Source organism: Salarias fasciatus, chromosome 20 (genome assembly GCF_902148845.1).
Source record: "Salarias fasciatus chromosome 20, fSalaFa1.1, whole genome shotgun sequence".
Classification (NCBI taxonomy): Eukaryota; Metazoa; Chordata; class Actinopteri; order Blenniiformes; family Blenniidae; genus Salarias; species Salarias fasciatus.
In genome coordinates this window covers 4,215,963-4,234,442 of record NC_043764.1, presented here as the reverse complement: position 1 = coordinate 4,234,442, position 18,480 = coordinate 4,215,963, and the positions used below count along the sequence as shown (strand labels likewise).

At 44.4% G+C, this 18,480-nt stretch overlaps 2 protein-coding genes across 7 annotated transcripts; one reads left to right on the top strand and one right to left on the bottom strand.

The window, feature by feature from the left end:
- Window positions 1–646: 646 nt before the first annotated feature.
- On the bottom strand, window positions 647–10,921 carry ampd1 (adenosine monophosphate deaminase 1 (isoform M)). Of its 3 annotated transcripts, none has more exons than XM_030118869.1 (16): window positions 10,809–10,852; window positions 8,767–8,775; window positions 8,045–8,210; window positions 7,794–7,941; window positions 6,070–6,235; window positions 5,580–5,799; window positions 5,208–5,337; window positions 4,731–4,925; window positions 4,521–4,652; window positions 3,776–3,939; window positions 3,523–3,649; window positions 3,254–3,417; window positions 3,046–3,166; window positions 1,730–1,903; window positions 1,524–1,634; window positions 647–1,012 (listed from the first exon to the last, which is right to left on the bottom strand). In XM_030118869.1, exons 1-16 carry the CDS (start codon window positions 10,828–10,830, stop codon window positions 857–859), a joined length of 2,205 nt encoding a protein of 734 aa, XP_029974729.1. In that variant the 5' UTR covers window positions 10,831–10,852; the 3' UTR covers window positions 647–856. The 3 variants fall into 3 exon arrangements, with proteins under 3 accessions (XP_029974729.1, XP_029974731.1, XP_029974730.1); XM_030118871.1 differs by lacking the exon at window positions 10,809–10,852 and adding an exon at window positions 10,060–10,079; XM_030118870.1 differs by lacking the exon at window positions 8,767–8,775 and having other exon boundaries at window positions 10,809–10,921.
- A 5,162-nt stretch (window positions 10,922–16,083) lies between these two features.
- On the top strand, window positions 16,084–18,471 carry rassf11 (Ras association domain family member 11). 4 transcript variants are annotated; one of them, XM_030118172.1, is made up of 3 exons: window positions 16,084–16,147; window positions 16,369–16,504; window positions 16,590–18,471. In XM_030118172.1, exons 2-3 carry the CDS (start codon window positions 16,402–16,404, stop codon window positions 17,915–17,917), a joined length of 1,431 nt encoding a protein of 476 aa, XP_029974032.1. In that variant the 5' UTR covers window positions 16,084–16,147; window positions 16,369–16,401; the 3' UTR covers window positions 17,918–18,471. The 4 variants fall into 4 exon arrangements, with proteins under 4 accessions (XP_029974032.1, XP_029974031.1, XP_029974029.1 ...); XM_030118171.1 differs by having other exon boundaries at window positions 16,090–16,147; window positions 16,363–16,504; XM_030118169.1 differs by having other exon boundaries at window positions 16,090–16,147; window positions 16,360–16,504.
- Window positions 18,472–18,480: the final 9 nt, after the last annotated feature.

The following is an 18,480-nucleotide window of genomic DNA, read 5'->3' as shown; positions in this document are numbered from 1 at the left end:
CATGTGTGGGTTATTAAACACTTTATGTGAAGCATTTCCACATGTAGTTCAGCTGAAGAGGGCTGGATCTTCACCAGAAGAGCAGTGTTCAATGTTTGATGGAAGGTTCGCTGGTGGAACAATGGTTCTAATTTGCATGTATAGTCAGTTTGTGCAGTGTTTTTCTTTCAATCTGAATGTAAGTCAAAGGTTGCATGAGGTATAGTACTGCCCTATTGTCAGGCAGCTTTTTGATTCTCTTCCCCTTTGTTTTAGTTTTTTCTTGGGTTGCACAACATCAGTGGGAGTTGAGGGAATTGTTGTTACTGTCGGTGTCTACTTCATGTTGCTGTGGTTAAAAACCAAGGACGCGATAGCATCATTAATCACTCTGCTTTACTTTACTTCTAGTTGCACTAATGGTTCTTTTGCTCCCACAGCTATTTGACGTCTGAACATCTGTTCACGTGCACATTGCCTCATTCCTAACTGAAACTGACTGTAGTAGAGACAATTTTCAGTTGTCTTGAAGAGATTTTTTTCTAACCTCATTTTGTTTAGTGTTCTTTTTAATATGCGGTTTGGGAGTGACAGGGAGGTTGTTCTGTCTGCCTGCCTGTAAAACACACAAAATCCTCCTTGTTTTTTTACATTTTATTTTCTGTCATTCATTTACAAGCTGTTTCTCCAGCGGAAACACAAGCACAGCTGAATGTCGGAAACTCAGACATGCACAGAGAGCACATTTCCTCTTCCAGTGGAGACGACAGCTATGTCGGAAGGCCAGCTGCTTTAAGATTAGTGTGTTAATATGAAAAACAAACGTAGAAATTCAGCGTCACAACAGGCACAGGTTGAGACGACGCGTCGATCAGGTTCACTCAGTCTTCAGGCCCTCCTTGATGAGGTTGAGCTCGTAGCACAGGGTCTCGTAGCGATACGCCATGCGGATCTGGGCCACGTTGGTCTTGCGGATGTCGTTGCCCTCTGGGCCCTCCTCCAGGTAGCGCTCGCCCAGGTTGTGGACCTTTTCCTGGAGCACAAACGAAAGCCGTTTTCAATGTGAGATGCAACGGCCCCTCTTGGAGCGTGATCATGGGTTAAAGGTGCTGTAGGCAGGATCCTGCATCTCCGCCATCTTGCTTAGGGTTACCTATGCAAGATGGCGGATTTGACCCATCTAAGATGGTGATTTGAAACCCAGCACAGCCAATCCTGTCCTGTTTTCTCTGACATAACGCCCTTACGCAAGTTAAGCCCCTCCCACAAGAACGTGTGACGAACGCCCCTCGACCAATCGCGGTTAGAGCCTCATGGGCTTTCCTGATTGGTCAAAGATACCTGGAGCTGTCGAGATTCCTTTTCAGCTCAGAACAGAGACAGATGGAAACGCTGCGCCCTCACGGTAGTGCAATTATGCTACACTCCTAAAGGATTATCAATGGATACTCTAACATTTAATCCAAAGAAAACACAGAAAAATTAGCATTGACGAGCAAAATCCTGCCTACAGCACCTTTAAATGTTTTTTTTTTCTCCTCTACCTCATGGGACATGCCACTCTGCAGCACACTGTTCCTGGAGATCTCACACATGTCGCAGGTACTCAGTTTAAACACCTGAGCTGCGATGGCATACTCTTCCATCAGGGGTTCCTGTGGACAGAATCACAAAGCTTAAAATGTGTCTAACATGTAAATGAAAGCCTATTTTTGTGTCACGAAGGGCCCCTTCCTCCGTGCTGTCAGACCTTGGTATAGTGGAACTGCATGGGGTCGTCAGTGGACAAAGACACCACCAGGCCTTTCTTTTGGAACTCCAGCAGCGGGTTTTTGGCGTATTCCAAGAACAGGCTGTTGTTGCTGAGGGGAGACATGGCAATGGGGATCTGGGCCAGGAAGTACAGGTACTGCAGCACAGGGCTCTGGATGGGAGAGACAGATGGATGGATCCAGGGAGGTTTTTGTGAGTTTTATGAAAGTCTGCTGATTAGACAGTCAAACTTTTGCACCTGTTCTTCATCTGTGTCCGGGGTGTAGAGCACATTTCACTTCAGAGGCAACACACAGTGCAATTTCACTAAAGTAGACCAGACCGGTAAAATACTGCCATAAAAACCTCTAAACTTGAAACTTTTTCTTTGTTGTGGCACAGAGTATCCATGTTGAAGATGTCTACATTTTCACAAAGCCAAACAATGACAACCAACAATGACTACTGTCTCAATATAAGGCAAATTTTGATAAAAGCTTCTCGTGCATAATAGTAAAATAATTTGTCAAAATTTTCACTTCTGTATCTGTTACATTATGCATGATTTTGCAGACTCCCCTGACAGCATGGCGTTGAGGCTACTGCGAGTTTTCTGTCTTTCCTTGCAGCATCATTGATACCTTGTGTTTGCCACTCTTAAAACATTCGTTAACAAAAATGAGGGTAAACAACTTTGGATACCTGAAATCTCTCCTGTCATGCAGAAACAAAGCGTCTCTCACATTGTTAAATATTGTTCAAACAATAAGTTCAGCTGAGATTCACTAAGATCTAAAGTAAATGTGTAAGACAACATCCACTGAACTCTAATCACTAATCACTGGCACCTCCTACACAAAACCTTTCACACACTGAAGCACGATGGACGATTTCAAGTTCCCTTCGAGAGTCGGGTTCTTGTAATCTTTGATAAGACGCTACAGTGTATCAACAAAGAACAACTTCTGGAGGTTTCAGAAACCCCCCCGAGGCGATCACCCTTTTTGCCAGTGTGGGCAGAATCAATCAGAGCCTGAGGCAGCGGTGTGAGGGTCTGTTTGGACGGTGGTTTTGCAAATCTTGGGGTGAAAAACAAGAATAATACATATTCTGTTCACATTGTGTAGTTTTTTGTTGTGAATTTTACATCCTAACGAGCATTCAGTTTTGAAATATGTGGACACGTCAGCACAAGAAAAGGCAATTTAATCTAATCTTATTGGTGTCATTATGTGCTATATGATAATTACAGCTCCACAGACCGCACTTAATCACTGCATAATTATCTCGCTGTTTTAAAGCGAGGGACTTTACCTTCTTGAGGTTAAGACCGTGGGAGATGTTGTCGGCTGTCATGAAGGCAGCCAGCAGGTGAGTGATGGCGCCGGCCTCGCCGCAGTGAGGCCTGAATGTGAACGTGTTCATCCCCCTCTGTCTGGATGAGGGACAATAAATAAGAGTTGTTCAACACTCCGAGGAATGAGAAAAGTTTCCGGCATTGACAGAAAAGAAGGTAACTCACCTGCGGAGCTGGTTGAGAACAGCGATGTTGGCGTACATGTAGTAGATGTAGTAGGTGTAGGACGGGTTCTTAACAATGTCCCACTCCTCTGGTTTGGGGCTTTTAGTGGAGAACATGTGGCCGCTGTGTTTGGACTCATCATCCACGCTGTCGAATCCTGTTACCTGCACATCTCAAAGAAAACATCTCATCAGAGTGGGACCTTTCTATCCCAGTGTTTTCTCATGTCAAGTGACAGTCTCTCCGGGATGAGATTTAGATGAACTCACGTGTTTCAGGAAGATGCTGAGGTCTGGGTTGGACTGTGGGTCGATGGTGGCCTGGAACACCGGGAGGAAAATGTTCTCCAACATCTTCCCGAAGTGGGGCACAAAGTCCCGGCCCCTGAAGATGTCGCTGAGACACAAGAGAGACCAGTCCGTTCATGCGCTCATAATATTTTTGAGATGTTTAAAGCTTACTGACATCTTATGTTATTGTAATGGAGACTGGCACACGGATGGAATATGGTGCTCTACTCACTAGATCCTGGGTACTTGAATCATCCACTTGAGCTGTGGGGAGTAGACTCTGTGCTTGACGAACCAGCTGGAAAGTTTAGTCCACTCGCTGGGGTTGCAGCCGTAGATGGACAGACGGGGCTCAGCATACTGGTACCTGGCTTCCTCCAGGTCAGCGGCAACTTCCTAGTTCAGACAGAGGTCAGAATCAGAACACTGAGCCCTGAAATTCCTCCATAATCAATGTGATGAATAGATTTAGGTTTTACCAACGATATAAACCTGACATAGATGCAATGACCAAGTATGGAAACTGCGTTCAGGCTGACCACAATGCAAAATGAAGAGGTTGTTAACCAAAACCTGAATGAAATGAAGTCTCCCATCATTGTGACTTTAATGCTGAGCTTGGCATTCCAGTGTGATTACTTCATTTCAGTGTTTATTATGCAATCTTGTGTTTGAAATAAATTGAGGAAAAACAGAAGAAAGTCGAATTTAAATGTTCTGAAAAGGTTGTTTTCCATGCTTGCTTGTTAGAGATTAACAAATTTGGGGCAATATATAGCACAAACATGAGTGAAAACACATGTATGCAATTTATATTCACTTTTTTTCCTAAAATTCAGTAGAAGGCTCAACAAAATCAAAATAGGTTTCTTCTGATTTTTTTTCTTGCTCCAATCTTGACAGGGTTTATTTTATCAGAGCATGTTAGAGGCAAAAAATATGCAACGCTCAGAATGAATTATTTCTACAAGTCCAACCTTGATGATGGTGGCGAAGTACTCTCCGCTGATGTGGTTCTCTGTCTTCAGGTACAGGTCACGCAGCTCGCTGGCTCCCACAGGGTTGTACTTGGCATTGAACTTGTCGAAGCGCTGGAAGGTTTGTCTCCCCTTTGGAAGGAACAACGAACATTTGTTGGATTTGCTTTAGCCGAAGACGCCTGATCTACTTGCTTTAATGAGACGTACAGCATGCACATCCAGCGAGTCCACAGTGAGGTCGTAGGGGTGCAGGTTAAGCGTCTCGAAGAGCTCCTTCATGGTGACCTCCCTCCCTTTGAGGTTGTGCACCACGCGGTCTGCATCCTCACGGTAAGACTTCTTGATGAAGCGGAGCAGATGCTTCTGGTTCATGCAAGCGGCGGCGTGGATGTGAGTGTCAACCTGGAGGGGAGATGAGAGTGGATCACTGTAGTTTTCAGGTATTGTGATGCAATGACCACAAAAATACCACAAGAGGGAGCAAAAGATACAAGAAGAAGTTCAGAGAGTGTAGACTCAATCAGTTTAATTCAATCAATTACCTAAAGCAGAAAAACAAGTGAATGTAGTTGTGTTGAATAGAACCTTTAGCTCTGTTGCACTTCCTTTACAGTAAAGGTCAATGTAATGAGTCAGAAAAAGAATTAATATGTTACTGATGTCTGCTTTGCTGATCATTTTTACCTTCCTGCAGTTGTAGAAATCTCTGTGCGGGTTCAGCTTCAGCTCCTTCATCTCCTCCATCTCATTCAGCATCTCGTGTACGTTGAACTTGGACATGAGGAACTTCAGACGGCGGTGAGTGTAAGTCTTGCTGCAAACAGAGAATAGATCCTCAATCCCAGTCTGACCGTGATGTTAAAACTCTGAACCGTAGTCAGTTTTAAAGGGTTTAAAGTAACAGGAAACAACTATAAAACAGATCAAATTGACTGAACAGTTCCACAGGCTGTTGCATGTTTTTTCTTCTTCTTTTTTTATTTAAATATTTCAACGGACTCATCACTACAATAGTGGGAATTGATTTTGAAATCCAGTTCTCAGTAATGAACTCACGTCGGGCCCTGGGCGATGAGCGCGATGAGGAAGTTCATGTCGTCGATGAAGGTGTTGTAGTCGGGGCACGGCAGGTCTTTGGGCTGATGCTTATCCGCAGCGGCAGCGTCGTTGTACACGCAGATCACGCCGTCCTTCATGCGAGCAACGTAGCCCAGGTTCTTCGGCAGGTCGGAGGTGTCAAAGGGGTCGCCTCCATTCTGTGGAGGAGCTGTGAAGACTGAAGACGGTCCCAACATGTAAATACACAGTTTGGACTTCACCTGAGCTCATTCATGTCAACATTTAAAAAAAAAGAAAAAAAAAGAATAGTATTTATAAAAATGTGTTGTGTGGAAAAGGATCTTCTTCAGTCAAGGAGAGTAAAGAAATGTCAGACTTGGTGTCATCAGCAGAGCGATGAAGACTCAGTTCATGTTTTCTTAAAATATCATTATAATTCATGGAGAAGGCGTCTGAATGTTGGCTCAACCAGCCCGTCTCTCCTCACCTGGCTGCACTTCGTCTTCGATCTTGAAAGACTCGCTCTCGATGTCACGCAGGAAGTGGGAGGTGGTTCTTGGGTACCGCTGAAAGGCCAGCCTCATGTATTTCTCCCTGATGGTCAAGGCACGGTACAGACCTTTACAGGACAGCTCGAAGTCATCCATGGTCACCTGAACAGCAGAGATTTCACCGTTATCGCTAATTATTTCCCTCTGTATCACAGCCATGCAACAGGAAATGATAAAAGACCATGAATGGATGGAAGAGGGGAGGGAGTTTTGCAGGTTTGGATTCACTGTGGGTTTTCTCACACGGTGCACAAAATCATTTACCTTTGTCTTCACTACATTACATCCAGTCCTCGCTCGCACCAGTAGCACAGTGCTACGTGGGAAAACACCTGCTTTAAATGATATTCTACATTATGCTACCTGAGTCTTTTTGACCCAGCAATTGGTTCTGAGAACCCTAAAATCTAAAATACTCCAAAGCTATTTCCCCATCACTCCATGAAACCCAAACCCTGCCCTGCTCTCACATGACCCCTGGAGGACCCCTGTCAGTGCGAGGGAGGCCGTGTGGACGCCGACCCACAGACGCTTTGAGTCAGTGAAATTCAAGGTCAAGGCCACCTACATCCGTGTGAAGCTGACCCCGGTCTCTGGGAACATGCCGTCATGCGGCGGTAAACAGAGTCCTGCTGCAAATAGAGCCATGTCCCTGGATTTCAGGGGAGTCCAAATTTCTCTGAGGAAAATTTATTTATCCTGTTGAGTATTGGCCAAACATGTCAAGTGCATTTCCCAAACATGCCTGGGGTGCTAATGTATGGATTACTCCACAGAGGCATTCTGTAGGTTGTGACCTGCTGCATCGACAGAATATATGTGTTAAAAAATCCAATTGGACTGACTGAAGTGTCATTTTAAGCAGCTTTTCCTGAACCTTCCATGTTAGGGAGTTTGCTTTCTATTCAATGGGCTTTCAGAAAATAATACCCAATTTCATTTTTTTTTAATGGTATCCGAGTGACAAATAAGACAAAAGCAGTGGTTCTGTCTTCTTTATGGGTTTTGAGGTTGTTGTTTCCATTGAGGTGAGCTAAGACAGTCGATACACTTTGATTCATATTATAAGACAGAAATGGGAAACTTTAAATCAAAGGCTACAAACACGTAGTCCATACTGTGCCAAATTGACATTGAGCACACCTCCCAGAGACATATGGGAAAAAGGCTGATTGAACTGCATTTAATGTCATGCGTATATGTTTCTGCTATATTTTATTTTATTAAAGTCATTTGGTATAAATCTAACCAATATCCTATTCAAATGTGCATAAAATGAACCTCATCCTTCCATTTCCAGTGAAAGTAACAGCTTTGGAGGGAGTTTTCTGAAACTGCTTCCAGAGGCAGTGATGGGTTTCTCATGTCTGTTTAGAGCTTGATTGCCATTGGGTTTTCTCTCTAAGAATCAAAGAGTTATGATATTGAAGTCCTTAAAATCTTCCATCTCCATAAATACCTGGTTTTTATTGGCTGGTTCAGCAATCATTGTTCTACCACCTGATCAAACTTAGACCAGTGCTTCTTCACAGTGAATCTGCTTTAAGATTTTCACTTTTTTCCAAAGCTGAATACATGAGAGGCGTGTTTAAGATCCAGCCTATGATAAACCCCACACTGCAATGAGCATTTTTTTCATGAAGGCACTTGATCTTTGTACCCCAGAGGCGTAGTCTCCGATGATGACCACTCTCTGGAAGTCGGGCACTTCCAGGTAGGTGGGCGTGTCCACCTCAACCGACGTTACAGGTTCGGCAGCTCCGTGAGAAGCGGCAGTGGGCACGTTCATGGTGCGGCTGCGCTTCTTGCTGTGGGCGAGGGGCGATTCACGGGGGTTAGCGCCTGGCATTGCTCAGGTGAAGCCCATCACCAACAGGCAAGCAGCTCTCCCCATCAGGCTCTTTTTCTCACCGTTTCGCGAGATCATCCTCCGTGTGAAGATGGTGGGCCATCTCCTGGTGCATGATGGGACAGTCCTCAGCCACATCAAACATGGAGATTTCATCGCGGATGTCCTCGCTTTTGGTCTCCGATGCGAAGACCTGCTCCGCGAAGGCCCTCATCTTGTCATCGGTCTCTGCCAGACGCATCGAAAAAGGTTCTCTCAACAACAGGAATCCGTTTTGGTCTCAACTCGGCATGCAACACTGAACCGACGACAAAAGCCACATTCAGGACGTCGAATCTACGCTACAGGAATCTAGATGAAGGCCTTTCAGGACACGGTGTCCCACATCTACAACGTACCAAGCACATGTCTTTCTGAATCACGTGTGGACAGAATCTCATGCACACAGTCAAGCTACTGGAACGATGCACTGACAAACACAGTAGGCTCATATGGATACAAGCTGGTCAAACATGTTTTCAGTGTATGACTACACACACTTAGTTTTTAACACATAGTATTATTTTGTACCCAATCATTCAAGGTTCAAGTTGCTGTCCAAAAGATGACTTTAATCCAAAGAATTAGTTTGAAATTTGTTTAAAAAGGTATTTTACAATATGAAATGTTTTCATTCAATAAAGATGTGCTGTACCAATGAGCCAAAAGGCAAGAGTCAAGGTTTTCTACAATTCTACTCAATCTCCAAGTCACTGAGGTTCGACTTGTCACCGTCTGTACTTACTCTGACCACCTGATTATTCCCAGCAAGAGAGTACCGGTACACACCCAAAAAAAGAGAGATTGTTAGAGAAGCAGTGGTTAGAAAAAGTTAGATTCATGTTGTTAAATATGAAAAGTTACTGATACAATCTTTTGGCTGAAGATAAAGAAAAAAGCACCATATTTGCACAAATATTTACAACTTTGGAAATAGAAAATGCACAATGAGAATATGAATTGCATAAACATGCAATGGTAAATCATGAGGACATGAGCATTAAAATGAGATTTTAGATGGTTTGAAGGTGAATGGATGAGCGGGATTACATTGTGAGGATGGAAAATGGGGAGGACACATGTTAAAAGCGATTTTACAGTTATTCATTAAATGCTTCTAGCATCTTCATGCAGAGATGATTTCATGGTTTCGGTTTACACAGAGGAAAAACATCTTTTAAATCTGATGTGAAAGGTTCCATTTCTGCACCGCTATAACTTCTACACATCTCCATGCATGCGCACGTTTATTCACTGTCTTCTGGGCATTTGGTGCAAAAACAGTCTAAGCCTTTTTGTTTTTGTTTGTTTTCATCCAGGTTCAGAGGTCATTCCCATGGTAAAGAGTCCGCCAGCTCCCTGTAAAAGTCATTTATTAATGTTGAGGCTCACTTTCAGTTCAGTTTCCGCTGGTGCTCGCCTGTCAAACACCTGATACTAAAGCAGCGAAATACACCAGGAAGCTGAACTGAAAGATGAACAGCACACTAATAAACGGTGTCCATTTTCACGACTTTTCCATTTTCGTCTGATAGGTTTTTTATTTACCAAGATTCATTTCACCTGATTGGGTTCAAATGCAGGATAGAGTGTGACTGGCGATGTGACCGTCTCACATCCAGATGCCATGCTTTGGAAATGCTTCATACTGGCTTCTGTCAAATACCCCGGATCAGTACTTACTTCCTCCCTTTGCTGAGTTATCAAAAAGCCCCAGTCAGGGTGGGACAGTCCAGGTTAATGGAGGAAACAAAACATGTGTGGTTATATGTCAAAGCAGCAACAAAGAGAAAGCCACTGCACTACATAAGAAGCTGTCTGAAGCTCATGAACAAAAAGATATTTGTGTACTGAATTTAAACCTTGCATTTCAGTTGAAACTATTTGCTTGTTTCACCAGCCACCGAAAAACCCCATTGTGATGTTTGGTGAAGGGGTTCTTTGTGTTTCGGATTCATTTCACCGGTTGAGTTCAGCCATTAACGGATTTGTTGCTAGCTCTCAGCACCTGCTCTGGCCCATCTGACACACAACCCACCTGCTCGGGCAGCACCGCCAGCTGTGATCACTCTCTGCATCAATAAATGCAAAATTAACACAACTGTATCAATCAATGGAAAAAAAAAAACAAGCTGCAGCTTGTTTAGATGCATCATTTCTATTTGTTAGACCTCTTGTTTGCTTGTGACTAGCCTGCTTGACATGTGCCTAAGTCTAAAATTAGACACAGTTACAACATTTAAACCAATATGAATGATAGAGAAATGATGGAACATTAAGGAAAATGACTTCATTTGATCTTGTGTCATAGCTGAATCTTTTCGGCAATTTCCCAGTTGATACGCTCATTGCACTAACACAAGCTGAAGCACCATCAGACCTCACTGTAAAGCCATGCTTACATTACACCTCCAGTAGTGCTTTGACGCTTTCGTGGGGTGAAGTTTGAACTAAATAATAAGACACGTAGAATTTGACGTATTTTAACTCCAATGAATCTGTCGTTAAGGCTGTCAATATCATGTATTAAAGAGTTACTGTGTGAGTTACGCGGCTGAACAACAGAGAATTTATGACCTGAATGCCTGCTGATACTGTATGCTGTACTGTAAAGGGCAAAAACCCCATCAAACACATTCAACACATTAGTCGCGTTCTCACTGTTCCATCCGTTTGAGTTGAACGTCATGGTGACAGCTGCTCTTTTTCCACTTTGTTTGTGTGAAATGGTGACCATACTGATAAAAATTCAATGAACCAGGCCAGAGATGCTCCACACAAACTCACCTGGAACCAGGACTTTGGGCATGGTGATGCTCTTCCTGTGAAACGCTCCCTGAGAACGAGTAAAAGGTGGTCAGACGCTGGACCACTGCAGTCGGGAAGTGTGGAGTCCGGGGTTTGGTCTGTGCAATATTAAGCTCTGTGTGCCCCACGTGTAACCAGAACCTGCTGTGCCCACATGGAACATGCCTAGATGTAATAGGGAACTCAAATTCTATTTTAAGTGGTGTGTGCACACGCCGAAGACTCAAGCACTGGCGCAGTGTTTTGACAAAGAGATGGGCATGTGTGTGTGTGTGTGTGTGCACGCGTCTGTGAGTGAGGAGGGGGGACTGGAATTATGCAACACCCTGATAACTGAACAAGTTGGTGTGCACATGGTGGGAGCTTTTTGCATTGCTGGCACATTCACGACCTACCTTTCTGTCCAATGCAATCACATGGCTCTATTTTTACCAGTGCTGTTTGGCGAAGCAGCTCGATTAAGGAAACCAAAAAGAAATTGTGGTTATAAAGTTGACTCATCAGCGGTGATTAAAATTTCAGGTCCTTCTCAGGAATATGTGATGAACATGTGATGTACAATTGCATCCAGAGCTCAGAATCGCTGATCTGTAGCTTTCACTAAAGAATCATAAGCGATCAGATGAGCGGAGATCCATTCCAGCGCCCTGCCACCCGAAGTTGGATCAAACTCTACAGATTATGGATGGATGATAAGTAAAGGAGTTGGTTTGGTGATATGTGCTCACACACTGATTAACTGGAGTGGGGATTAGTGGCTGATTGTTTGGCCCTTTTTTGTTATACAGGTGGTCGTTCATTGGTTATTTTTAAAACACATTTTCCTAAATGTCGGGGCGCACAGTGGTGCAGTGGTTAGCGCTCTGAGCTCAAATACCGGCCAAAAAGTTGGCTTTTTGTGTGGAGTTTGCATGTACTTCCTTGGTACTCTGGCTTTTTCCCTCGGTCCCAAAACATCCTGTGAGGTTAATTAGTGACCCTAATTTGCCCTGTGTAGTCATTGTGAGTATGTGTGGTTGTCTGTCTTTCTGTGTTGGGCCTGTGCTGGACTGGTGACCTTGTGACCTATCGAGTGTACCCTGCCCTCATCCTCAAGTTAGCTGGGGTTGGCTCCAGCACCCTGCGACACCCCGCCAAAAAACCCTGGTTGCCTCCTTGCACTTTTCTCCCAGTGTGTTTTGGTCAAGCAATGTAAAGGATGTAAAGGATATATGTGAAAGGATATATTTGTTTCCCCCGGGGGGGGGGGAAACAGGTCAAGTGTGGACACTTGTTTTTCTGAAGAACTTTTACCACTTTATTCTACCCAGTGAGCTGCAGAATGGTGACATGTTAAATTTGACAACTAGTCTGTGGTTAATTATTTGAAACTTTCAATTTAAATTTTTTTAGTTACTCTTCATATACAGTATGTCTAGTGAGGAACCATGCGTAGCACTGACTGGGGCACTTATCAGTGGGAGCAGATGCAAGGCAAATTGGTTTAGATTGTAATTACATATATAAAGACTCATCACGGAATTGTCCTATAAATACCAGGAAAAGGCTGACCGCGAAGGTCAGTGTGCAGAGAAGTGAAGGTTAATGCCTCCTCAGCAGTCCTTGGAAATGGGTCTGTAGTTACAGTAGTGACCTGCCAGTAAAAATATCTCGCTGGATCTTTTGCTGGCAGATCAGTAACTTATCATTAGTGTGCTGTTACTGTTTCTGCAGCTGTAAACTAAACCTTTTGTAAGATCAGAGGTTAAGAGAAGGGAGTGACCTTTGGTATTACATCCGTTGGAGCCCTTTGGCTGCTAAGCCACCGGGGAAGCAACAAGGGCAAGAGCTTCAGTGTTCTGACGTAGTCACTGTCATACCTCCACCGTACCTTGTTTCACTACAATTCCTGGATTGCAGTTAATTGTGTCCCTACTCTCTGGAGCTCTGGAGTCCTGACTGTTTGTAAAAGTAATCTATTCTAGGCTCTGACAAGACTCTTTGGCCTTTTAAAAAAAAGCTTCCCTTCATTAAAGTTGATTAAAGACGGGCAGACAGCAAACTTCCTGATAACATTATTGTTACAGTTACAGTTACAACATACACATAAATTGTGTGTGTGTGTGTGTGTGTGTGTGTGTGTGTGTGTGTGTGTGTGTGTGTGTGTGTGTGTGTGTGTGTGTGTGTGTGTGTGTGTGTGTATTGGTTTGTCCTTGTCCACTGCAGGAGAAAGAGACAAGGGGCCCCAAACCCAAACATAAGCAACGGAGTGTTCAGGAGCCTGAGCTTTTCCACTGAGGCTCATTCCACAGGGATGCAGTCGTGAATCAACAAATGACAGAACGCCACGCCCACAGGGCGCGGTGTGAATATATCACTACCACTCACTTCCCTTCTGAGCCTGATGGCTAACAGGGCTCTTCAGCTGGAGTTTGCATGTTATCTCTGTGAGTTTTGGCTAACTTTCTACTGAAATACAACAACATGCCTGTTCGGTTTGTTACTTTTGCAGACATGAATGCATGTGAGAGACTGAGTGAGTCATCTGAATGCAGATTGATGTTGACCTCTAATAACTTTAGTTTCCCTCCAGTCCTGGCGGAGATGAAGTGGGGATAGAAGCTGAATGGATGAATTATTTGTTCTGAAGTGTTTTTGTTTCTGTTATCAGAATTTATGTGGGATCAGAGGAATTCTTGCATCTGCTCTACTACATTTCCTGTCTCCTGACGATGAGAGTGAAAGCAGGGTACATCCCCTCGTCCATCACAGGGCCTAGAAAAAAATGTTACACAACCAACAACACACATTCACACCTCCATCGCCCATTGGAGTCCTCAATTAACCTTAAACACATGATTTTGAACTGTGAGGAAAACATGCAAACTCCAAACAGGAAGGCCTGCAAATCCCAAACTGAACTCCGGAAGCTTCACCCCAGCATGTAGCTGAATGAGGATAACGCTTTACCGATTTTAGAAGAATAAACTTCACAGACAGACATCTCTAAAGCCGAGACGTTGCTCGTGACAAACGACAAACACACCTCTGAAGTCTCCTCCTCCCGTCTGACCAGCTCCAAGACATTTACCAGGCCGTCTATTTTTAGGGAATGTGATCCTAAATGTCAGCGCTCCTCTTACAGTGTGGCTTCCAGATCAGGTTAGAAATGGGCAGCCAGTCAGTCAAGTTCAGCCAGCAGAAATCAAAATGCCACAAATCAGTGTTCTGCTTGTGTGAAAGGCAGAACAGCAGATTTTCTAAATGGCATACACAGTTATGATGTGCTGGCGATTACAGTTACAAACTAGGTGTTTCAGTGTTTCTGCTGTGTTGGATGGTTTGATGTACCTCACGCTTGGACAGCATGTACCCCAATAGAAATACTAGACCAACATAATGATAGCTCCACACCACAGACTGAATATTTCTTCTTCCTGAGCAAAAGTTCACGTTGCGATAAATTCTTAGACAGAACTTGCAGAAGAAACTGTGAAAGTCCAGTGGCGACGAACGCATTGATAAGTACAGCTGAGGATTCCTTCAAAGTATTCCTGGTTCTGTCATCCTGGGACTCTTCTCGACCGTGAACTTGAGAGAATACCGGCAGCTGGACATATGGTTTACATGCACTGAAGGAGGGAGCACGGAGTCCCGGTCCCTTCTTCATCTCATGTTACTCTTCTCATCATCACCCAGACTGTCAGACACTACCAAACTGCAACAGGTGTTCCCCCGTCCAGCTTCGGCTCTGCCAGTTTTTTTTTTTTTTTTAGTTTGCAGACATTTCCTCTGATTTTCACTTTTCTGATCGGTTGGAGGCTTCACATCTGGTTTTATGCCAGTGCATTCAGGAGGATTTCACAGGAGATCATATTATAACATCAGAGAAAGCTCCAGTAGTCGGTGCTATAAACGCCAGCCACGCTTTGTTTGGTACTGAATATTATCGGTGCCAAATTTACTGGTGCGAATATCTCCTCGACATGAGAGTACTTCAACAGCTACACCAGCATTTTGGCATCAGCCAAGCTCAGGACTGCACTATGACAGGATCAATGTTCTGTCCTGTCTGAATACTGTACGCTTTGTGATTTATTTCAGAAAGTTCTGAAAAAAAAAAGAGGGGAGGTTCAGCAATCTTCATTTCAGCTAATAGAAATCAAAAATGTTTCTCTCCGGGGTTGGAAAATGTTTACATGTTCTCTGTGGATTATAATCTCCCTTCCTGTTTCAGAGATAAAGAGAAACACCCAGAGCTAAAATCAGCATGTGGTGAAGCACAAAGGACCTGCTGGGTTTAAGGCGGCACTTCAGACCAGCTTGGCAAATCTAGTGTACGATATTAGATACTATTCTCCATCATACACAGTGCTGGCTTTTGGTAAAAACATCAGATGCGGACAAACATGAACTCTTTCAGTGAATGGTTGGATGGAAAAGGTGACCTTGAATCCAGGCACTTTAAATCAGCTCGAGAGCCTCGATAAGTGATAATTGACTTTCTAAAGGTGGAGAGAATTTGATTCTGCATCATGTGGCAGAATGATGACTCTGAAATCTCACTTCCAAAGGTCTTTCAACTGAAGAAAGAGTCACATAGGAACGCTTCAAGGTTTATCAAGGCAAGGTTTCTAAAAACTCTGGAAACCAGTCGATAAAAATCAACCGGTGCAAACCAGAAGATTGAAAATTCTCAATAATTTGCTGTGCAGCAGAATTGGTAGACTGATCGTACTAGAGTCGCACTGACTGAGATCAACAGGAATAACTGAAATGCATTAAAAGATGTGGAGGAAATAGCTGTGTTAGAGAAGAGAATAACATTACAAGAAGCACAATTTAATGACAAAATAGTGTTAATGGACTGATCACAGAGCTCAACAGGACGCCGCCAGCATCAGCACCGGACAGCAAGGACACTGACGTAAGGAGAAATCATGTGACAGTGACTGTTATGCCTTGACAATTTCATTGTTAAAAAAAAAAAAACCCTCTATACAAACTGCTCTGGAGCCTTGACCCCTATAAGTTAAGGCCTAAAACACGTCCAGACATCCCTCTTCTTCCCATTTTATCTACCTTTGTTTGTACATAACAAATATAAGTTTAGGCTCATTCCACTGTCCAAATAACCTAACTATCTAAAGTTTGGGACTTTCTGTGTTATTCATAGAAATGAAAACAAGACAAGTCAGATCAGCAGTCCCACAGTGGACGCCTTCAGGAATTTTAACTGGTCTTAATTGCTCGACTGTCCCTCCCAAACCCAAAGTTTACTCCTCAGACACGTCCACACATCTGGAGTACAGACAGGACGTACAGTTCACATCACAAAGGTAGGCTCTTAACATGATTTTGGTCATTAATGTTTCTCAGTAGCTGTTTTCATGTGTCTTTTCAGCTGTTTCTTTCTTTCTTCAGCCGTTCTTTTATCATTTGTGCTGCGACTGATCTCTCTGCCCTGAAGCTTGACCAGCACATGATGGACAGACAGATTAGAGTGAATGTTAATGAGGCTCATTCGGCTGTCTCCACCACTTCCCCTCAGCAGCAGCAGCAGCAGCAGCAGCAGCTCCACAGACGGAGCACGATGGAGGTCAAGGTGTCTGTGGACGGGATTCCTCGTGTGGTGTGTGGCGTTACACGGGAAACAACGTGCCAAGAGGTGGTTCTGGCGTTGGCTCAAGCCCTGGGTACGTACGCATGCTGCAAGTAATACAGGTGAGCTCATCTGTGATTCCATATATGGGAGAACTATACTGTCACTCTTGTCTTTAGGTCAACCTGGACGCTACAACTTACGGGAGAAATTTAAGGAGTTTGAACGTTGCATGACGCCCGACGAACGCCTTCTGGAGACCCTGGAGAGGTACGGTGAGCAGGCCAAGGAGGTCCAGCTCATCCTGTTCCACAATGGACCCTCCACCTGGGATGACATGAGCAGAGCCAAAGTCGGAAGATACCAAGCCTGCCCGCCGCTGAGGAGAAAAGACGCCGGTGGTAGGATGCGGCGGGGGAGCAGCTCGCTGAGTTTGCATCGGCAAAGCTTGCCACCACTGTCCTGCACAGGAGAGGTTGAGAAGAAGCAAGAGGATGTGAAAAGGCCTAAAAGGAAGTCTCTGACGCTCATGGAGGAGGCCTGGGAATGGCTGGAAAGTCTCGGAAAAGGCAGGGTTTACAGCACTGCCTGTGACAAGGACAGCGGGAAGAAGACGGATAAAAAGAATCGCATCTCTTTGGATGTCCATCTCGCCGTTGACAAGGATAAGTCTGGTCGGAGCAGCAGAGGCAAAGCCAGAGGTCAGAAGAGTGTCAAGTCGGATTTGGACCATCAAACGTCGTGTTGCATGGGCAATCAAACCAGGAGCAAAGAAGGCAAACACTCCAAGAAAGCTCAGGAGGGAGAGTCTGAGCTGCACGGTTTGAGCAGCGACGGAACCGAAGCGGAGAAGAATCAACTTCGAGAAACTATAATCTGTCAGCTCGTGTGTTTGCAGAACTTACAGTCTCAGATAGCACAAGTCGACAGAGAGATCTCAGAGCTGGAGGGAAAACAGAGGGCACGGCGGGGCGAACAGGAGGCTCGAGAGAGGGCAGCTGAGGAGGAGACAGAGCAGATACAGTTTTGGGAAAATGAACTGAAGGCAGAGGAAGGTTATGAGAAAGACTTGCAGGGTCAGTTCCTCGAGATGAGAGCGAAGGCTGTGGAGTGTAAGATGAAATTGGAAGAGTACAAGCACAAAATGCAAGGGTTCGATTTCCTAGGTGGTCTAAATGTTTCCCGCGACGATTGTGAGATGGATTCTGGAGATGGTGCAGAGCCTCCCACTGAGACTTCAGCCATTTCACCCCAGGATATAAACCTGCAACAATCTGATCCAGAGGGGAGTGTGAATGTAAACAGGGCCTTCCTGCCCAGGGAGGATTTCAGCCCTCCTCACGCTCTAGTTGCGCCCAGCCAGATCAAGGAGCGGCGGCCCACGGGACCCACAGAGCTGAGGGAGTGGTGGACGCGCTGGTCCGAGGCCCACAGCTCTCAGTCACAGGCTGAAAAAGTCATCCACCGCTCCGAACTCACCATTTATCTGGGAAGTACCAAAGTTTAGGAGTGAGGGCTCACTGACAGGAACATGGTGCCAGATGGTGACACGGTGGTAAGCCCTCTCAGCTCATAGCAAGCAGGTCAGATTTGGATTCGGGCCTTTCCTTTTAGTGCAGTTTGTTTTACCCTGCACTTTAGAGGAAGTTCCTGCAATTTTAAAAAACACGTATATGAGGTATCTTTATGATCTCCGGTTTTCTGGCAGCTAAGATGGATGAATGAATAAATGTGAGCTTGAGGTGCCCACATGCTGGAGGTTTGGAATGTGAAGGCCTGGTGACCACTTCAGACTTAATACTGTTTGTATGAAGAAAACACTTTCAAGTCTCATTAGAATTGGATTTGGACATTTTTGAACACTTCGGTAGTCCTTGGTCTGCATGGGCTAAAGTATGAAGCAGCTGTAGCTCGTTGCCACAGTTTCTATAGTTTCATCTGTGCATAGGCATTTTTTTTTTCTATGTGTTGCTGTTTTACAGTGAGACTAAACATGTTTCTCATTTCCTTCATGTCAACACTTGTTTTGAAACCATAAATAAAGCAAAAACTTTGAAATGAGGCGGCAAA

Coding starts and splice junctions, on each gene's coding strand:
- ampd1 (XM_030118869.1), bottom strand. CDS start 10,830: ATGCCCAAAGTCCTGGTTCCAG. Junction 6,236..7,793: donor TCGGAGACTACGCCTCTGGG/GTACAAAGATCA, acceptor TCTGCTGTTCAG/GTGACCATGGATGACTTCGA. Junction 3,418..3,522: donor TCAGCATCTTCCTGAAACAC/GTGAGTTCATCT, acceptor TGAGATGTGCAG/GTAACAGGATTCGACAGCGT.
- rassf11 (XM_030118172.1), top strand. CDS start 16,402: ATGGAGGTCAAGGTGTCTGTGGACGGGATTCCTCGTGTGGTGTGTGGC. Junction 16,505..16,589: donor GGCGTTGGCTCAAGCCCTGG/GTACGTACGCAT, acceptor TCTTGTCTTTAG/GTCAACCTGGACGCTACAAC.